This window comes from Uloborus diversus, chromosome 3 (assembly GCF_026930045.1).
Source record: "Uloborus diversus isolate 005 chromosome 3, Udiv.v.3.1, whole genome shotgun sequence".
In the NCBI taxonomy this organism is placed as follows: Eukaryota; Metazoa; Arthropoda; class Arachnida; order Araneae; family Uloboridae; genus Uloborus; species Uloborus diversus.
Genome location: NC_072733.1, coordinates 130106434 through 130113339, shown reverse-complemented (window position 1 = coordinate 130113339; position 6906 = coordinate 130106434). Strand labels below are relative to the sequence as shown.

The 6906-nt window shown below is 34.2% G+C and overlaps 1 protein-coding gene across 1 annotated transcript; it reads left to right on the top strand.

The window, feature by feature from the left end:
* The first annotated feature begins 339 nt into the window (after positions 1-339).
* On the top strand, positions 340-6047 carry LOC129218946 (uncharacterized). Its single transcript, XM_054853266.1, has 4 exons — positions 340-2399; positions 2493-4876; positions 5399-5490; positions 5889-6047. Exons 1-4 carry the CDS (start codon positions 340-342, stop codon positions 6045-6047), a joined length of 4695 nt encoding a protein of 1564 aa, XP_054709241.1.
* Positions 6048-6906: the final 859 nt, after the last annotated feature.

Here is a 6906-nt window from a genome sequence, read left to right as displayed (position 1 = left end):
CTTTATACTAAGATAAGTGCTGTATTCTAATATTCTTTATTCTATTTATAAAATCTGTTAAGAAGATAATTGGACGTCTTGAGAAGATTTAAAGCAGATATTTTATTTACTTGTATTTATTGCATAAGATCATTTTCCGATGTTTCATGAAAATATTATTATTTGAAGTATTAATTTGATTTGTAGAATATTTTATTGTTAATATTTTGATGAGTTCTTATTGAGGATTACACTTAATTTTTTGGAACTGATGCTGATTTGATATTGGTTTATGCGAGATGTATAAATTTATTTGAATTAAGAATTTGACTTTAATTCGATTACTTTTGACTTAGTATTATGGAAGGGGCAGATAGAGCTCAAATAATAGCTTCTAGAGGAAGAATTAAAGCTTCTGTAACAAGACTTGAGAATACATTTAATGATATAAATACGAAAAATGAAGTTTTGATACGTATTCAAAGGTTAGATACTTTATTTACGGAATTTGAAAAACTTGATGTATTATTAGATGATAAAGATTCTGAAATAGCAGAATTTGAGGAAAAATATTTTAGATTAAAAGCTCAGTATCAAAATAAAATCGAAAGCTTTCATGTTCCGTCTCAGATAAGAGAAGTACAAATTAATGGTGGTGGTTCTACTGTAACGCAAAATGCGGAGACAAATTTAAGTAATTTCCGATTGCCAAAGCTAAATATTACGCCTTTCTCTGGCAATTTTAATGATTGGATAAATTTTAAAGATCTTTATCTTGTAACAGTTCATAATCAAGATTCATTATCTAATGTACAAAAGTTTCAATATTTGAAAGGGTTGCTCACCGATGAGCCAGCGTCTTTAATTAAGCATATTCCCTTATCTAACGCTTCATATTTGGAAGCATGGGAAAATCTATTGGATAGGTATGATAAAAAGAAGAAAATTGTACAGTCTTTGATAGGAACATTTTTAGAACAGAAAGGTATCTCACGGGCGAATGATACAAATTTAAAGAACTTTATGGATACAAGTGATGAAATTATTAGAGGATTGAAAGCTCTTGGTGAGGAAGCATTAAGTAGAGATCCTTGGTTAATTTATTTAATGCTTCAAAAACTTGATACAGAAAGTAGAAGGCTTTGGTCTTCTGAGACTGCTAACGTAGACTTTCCTTCTTTGAAATCATTTTTTGATTTCTTGAAAACAAGGTGTTCGTCTCTTGAGTTAATAATGAACAACGAGTTAAAAAAAGTAGAGCCAATGAAAAATAATGTTGGTATAAAAAATCGCTCAGATGTCAGAATTACTAAAAATTGCATTAAGTGCCATGGAGTGCATCCCTTGTTTAAATGCGTGAAATTTAAAAGCATGGATTTTACTGGGAGAAAGAATTTTGTAAAACGAAACCAATTGTGTTATTTGTGCTTAAATGTGCACAGGGTAAAAGACTGTCCGAATTCACATTTAAAGTGTATGCTGTGTCAAGCAAAGCACAATACATTATTGCATGAAAATATTAAGGGGAATACTGCTAGTGTTTCTGAATATTTAGTTGAGAAAAAAAGATTTCCAACTACCGTAGAAGAAAATGACAATCCACGAGAGAGTTTTTCACCTGATTGTGAACTTGACTCTAACAACGTAAATCGGGGTGTTATTTCCAGTACTTCTGTAAACAATACTAGAAGTGTTTCTTTTCTTCCTACTGCTCAAGTTGTAGTTCAGGATAGTTCTGGAAAATCTTACACTTTCAGGGCTTTGCTGGATTCAGGATCTGAGTGCTCATTCATCAGTGAGAATTTAATGAATGTGTTACGATTAAGAAGAAAAAATGATAGAATTTCTTTGACTGGGATCGCTGAAGTGTCCGCAGGTCAAACTCGAGGTTCCGTAATGCTTGACATTGGGTCGAAATTTTCTAATGAGCGCATCGAAGTTAAAGCATATATTTTGAATAAATTAACTGCTCAGTTACCATCTGAATTTTTGGATTTAAAGGACTTAGATTATATTAAAGCTATCAATAATCTTGCGGACAAAGAATTCATGCGTCCGCAACCAATTGACATTATTTTGGGTTCCGACTGTTTTTTCACGATAATGCGAAATGGTAAAATTGTTGGTTCGAAGAATGAACCCATTGCCCAAAATACGATGTTTGGATGGGTCATTGCTGGAAGAATTCTTCGCAGTGACATTTCGTCTCCCATTGCTCATTCGCATTTTATTAATGTCGAAGAAAACACAAATATAGATGCAATTCTTCAGAAATTTTGGCAAACTGAAGAATTACCCGTGAAAAAGAGACTGCTATCCGAAGAAGAGGAATTTTGTGAAACTCATTTCCAGACTACCTTTAAAATTAATGATCAGGGTCGATTTGTTGTCAAGTTGCCAATTTACAAAGATAAATCATTGTTAAGAAACTCTAAGAAACTAGCTGTATCGAGATTATTTGCAATGGAAAGAAAATTCAAAACTGATAAAAAGTTTGAAGATGAATATAAAAGTTTTATGATTGATTATGAAAAATTGGGACACATGACACGTGCTGAAACAAGCTCTGACTTTATAAACTCTGATACATACTTTCTTCCTCATCATGCTGTTATCAAGAATGATAGTGTTCCTACAAAACTCAGAGTTGTTTTCGATGGTTCATGTAAGCCACCTGATTCACATTCCTTGAATTCTATCTTGGCTGTTGGTCAAACAGTGCAACCAGCTTTATTTTCTATTCTCATGAGGTTTCGTATGAATAGAATAGCATTTTCAGCAGATATTCAACAGATGTATCGGCAAATTCTTGTTGATTTTGCGGATCAAGATCTACAGAGAATTGTTTGGAGGGAATCGGAGAGTTCTCCAATTAGTGAATTTCGATTATGTACTCTTACCTATGGTACTTCGGCAGCACCATTTTTAGCGACACGAGTGTTGCATCAAATTGGTTTAGACATTGAAAACGAAGATCCTACTGTATCATCTATAATTAAGAATTCTTTCTACATTGATGACTTAATGTCAGGTTCAAATTCGAACGAAGAAGCTATTGCAACAATCAAAACACTTTCTGAAGTTTTGGAGGCTAGAGGATTTCATTTGAGAAAATGGCGATCTAATTCTCCACAAGTACTGTCTGATTCTTTGCCTACTTCACCCAAAGAAGTTCAAAATTTAGAGATTCATCCAGATGAGTGCTCTAAAGCTTTAGGTCTCACGTGGGACTCCTTAAACGACTGCTTTGTTTTTAAAGTTAATTTCAAATTTGAAGGTAACATTACAAAGCGAACATTTTTATCGCAATCAGCTAAGTTATTTGATCCTCTTGGGTTTTTATCACCATGTACTATTTCTATCAAAATATTTTATCAGCAGTTATGGCTTTTGAAATTGGACTGGGATAGTCCTCTGCCTCAAGAACTTGCTACGAAATGGGAAGCTTTTCAAAGGAACTTTGAGCAAGTGTGCTACATTCGCATTCCGAGATGGATTCAAACAACTAATAAGAACATTATTCTTCATGGTTTTTGTGACGCCTCAGAATGTGCTTATGCTGCTGTCATCTATGCAGTGCAGCCTCGTTCTGATGAGGAGTCAGAAGTAATTATTTTGACATCTAAAAGCAAGGTTGCTCCACTGAAGTCTGTTTCAATTCCCAGACTTGAATTAAATGGTGCTCTGTTACTAGCAAGATTGTATTCTTCGACAAAGAGCATATTTTCAGACTGTGATATCTCATTCCATGCATGGACAGATTCTCAAGTCGTTTTAACCTGGCTGTCGTCTCCTCCTCGTAATTGGAAACCTTATGTTTCTAACAGAACTTCTGAAATTTTAGACTTAGTACCGGTTAAAAGTTGGTCGTTCGTCCCAACGAAGGAAAATCCGGCAGACATTGTGTCCAGAGGATTAGCTCCTAAATATCTTCCGGATTGCACAATTTGGTGGAAAGGACCTTCGTGGCTAAAATTAACTGAAGAAAGCTGGCCTAATCAACTACATAGAGCTAAAAATTCAGAAACTGTCTTGAAGGAGAAAAAGAACTTTAAATTTAGTTTCAATACTTCTGTTAATTGTAGTATCATTGATAACTTATTTCAGAAATTTTCTTCATTTTCTAAAATTATTGATATATTAGCATTTTGTTTTAGGTTTATCTCAAATTGTAGAATGAGAAATCGTAAGCGAAAACCAGGTATTTTGAGCAATGATAAGCCATTGCCACTGACTACATCTGAAAGAAAGCAGGCAGGTAAAGTGGTAATTTCTTATATTCAATCTGCGTACTTTAGCGATGAAATTAATTGCATCAAGAATGACAAGTCTCTACCATGTAAAAGTTTATTGCTAAGTTTATGCCCATTTATTGATAAAGATGGCTTGATTAGGGTGGGAGGAAGGTTGCAAAATTCGCAGCTGCCTTTTAGTGCTAAACACCCAATTATTTTACCAGCTCAGCATAAAATTAGTTCATTATTAGTTAAACATTTTCATGCTAGTACTACTTTATTACTAGGTATTTTGCGCCAACAATATTGGATTATAGGTGCTAGAAAAATTATCAAAAAATGTATTCATAACTGCGTTATTTGTTGTAGATATAGATATTCTGTTTCAAAACAAATAATGGGTAATCTTCCTGTAGATAGAGTTACTCTTACTAAACCGTTTTCAGTGTGTGGGGTAGATTATGTTGGCCCAGTTAGTATTTTGAAGCATAGAGGTAGGGGTGCCAAAACTACTAAAGGTTACATAGCGCTATTTGTTTGTTTTGCCACCAAGGCTCTACATTTAGAGTTAGTTAGTGATATGACATCTGAAACTTTTATTGCTGCTTTGCGCAGATTTTGTTCTCGAAGAGGAGCTCCAAAGCACATCCATTCTGATAATGGTACTACCTTTGTCGGGGCTAAAAAACAGTTGTCAACTATATATAACTTTGTGTCCTCTATTAATAAAGATGAAAAAATAAGTTATTTCTTGTCCCAAATGAATATTGAATGGCATATGATACCGCCACTAAGTCCTCACTTTGGTGGATTATGGGAGGCAGGCGTTAAATCAGTAAAATTTCATATAAAACGGGTTATCGGGAATACAAATTTAACGTTTGAAGAACTAACCCCTCTTGTGACTCAAATCGAGGCTTTACTTAATTCTCGTCCTCTCATTACCCTTGATGATGGTGATTTGAGCCAGTTGAGCATGTTAACACCCTCCCATTTCTTGATAGGTGAAGTAATTTCTTCTCCTCCTGAGTATGTACAGGAAAGTAAGTTGTCACTACGCTCTAGATGGGATATTGTTCAAAAAATGAAACTTGGATTTTGGAAAAGATGGCGTGTGGACTATTTGAGTTCACTCCAAAATAAAAAAAAAAAATAAAAAACTAAGGGCATTAATTTTGTTGTAGGGGATATAGTCCTCATAAGAGAGGACAACGTTCCTCCTTCTATTTGGCCATTGGGTAAAATAATTGCTACCCATTCAGGTAAGGATGGTGTGGTAAGAGTTGTTACTTTAAAAACTGCAAAATATAGTTTTAAACGGCCAATTATAAAATTGTGCAAACTTCCAACACATCAAGAATAGTTTCTTGATGAGTGGGAGTATGTTACGGCTTCTTCCTTTTACGTGCAATGTTCGGCTTAATAGTTTTTCTGTTTATCGTCTGCGGTTTATATTTCTTTTTATGTATGGCAACAGCGAAGAATTGTAACGGAACAGGTGGAGTTTGTGAATAACAACGTGGCAGTTGAATAGTTTTTTCCTCGCCCTACGTCGGCGGAGAACTGTATTACGTTATATTCAATAAAATATCTTCCTTTGTTTAAATACGTTTTGGAATTAGTTAATGAAGTTTAGAATTACTGATTTATGAGATTTTCTGAGTGAATTGGAAGAACAAACATGTTGTGGCTTCCTCCAACAACAACAAATTGACTGTCATCAGCATGACTACAGATGACTTCCGTGGTTTCCCTGCAGGACAATCTCAGTGGAAACTGAAATCCATGTCAAGACCGTACATAGAGGACATCGTCAAAGTTGCGTTTCGCTGAGGTTCCCGGAATCTGTTTTACAAGTGGATCATGAAGATAATCAGCTCAAGGAATTTGATTTCCTAAAAAATAATTTTCATCTGAAGAATTCTATGTCTGCACCCCCCCCCCCCCCTTCGTCCGCGATTTTGAGGAATTCCAATTAAGAAGAAACATGACAGAAGATTTAGTAGATGCGCAAAAAAAAAAAAAAAATCTACTGGAGTTTTTTCTATTCAGTGTTTAAAAAGGTAAAGCACAAAAATGAGTTCGTTGTAGCAAGGACTGTTTATTAAATCAGCAAGTATATCTGGTATCTGAGGAGGTACGTAAATGTGTTTTGGATTAAATTGATATCAAGTGGATGTAGATCGATACCCTATTTAAATTATGTCCTCTTTAATAATAAATTTATAATCAACATATGTATATATATAAATATACAGTCGGATCCCGACTTACGCGAGGGATGCGTTCCAAGACTCCTCGCGTAAGTCGGAATTTCGCGTTGTGGAAAAGTGTTGTGTATATGATTTTTTTATTGAAATACCCAAGCATTTTAGACATTTAAACACCTTTAAACTGTTTTTGACCATTTTTTAACTATACATGAACGTTTCTTACATAAAAAGCTGAATTTTTACCGATTTTTAAAAAAAGTTGCATTATTCAACATAAAATACTGTTACGATGCACGAAATCAATAATCAATGGGAGAGAGCGACATAAAAATAAAACTATGGTACGTACAGTATGTAGTAATAATAAAGCACTGCACTGTAAGAGTAATAAACAATAGATACAATAAGTTACATTTATAACTTAAAAATTGAAGATGATGATTTATCCTGCACGATCTGATCGTCATTCTAATATATTT

Bases quoted from the DNA above. Each gene is read 5' to 3' on its own strand.
- LOC129218946 (XM_054853266.1), top strand. From the start codon at position 340: ATGGAAGGGGCAGATAGAGCTCAAATAATAGCTTCTAGAGGAAGAATT. The intron at 2,400-2,492 runs GTTAAGAAACTC...TGAATATAAAAG, and splicing joins ATTTACAAAGATAAATCATT to TTTTATGATTGATTATGAAA. The intron at 4,877-5,398 runs GTACTACCTTTG...ATTTTGTTGTAG, and splicing joins GCACATCCATTCTGATAATG to GGGATATAGTCCTCATAAGA.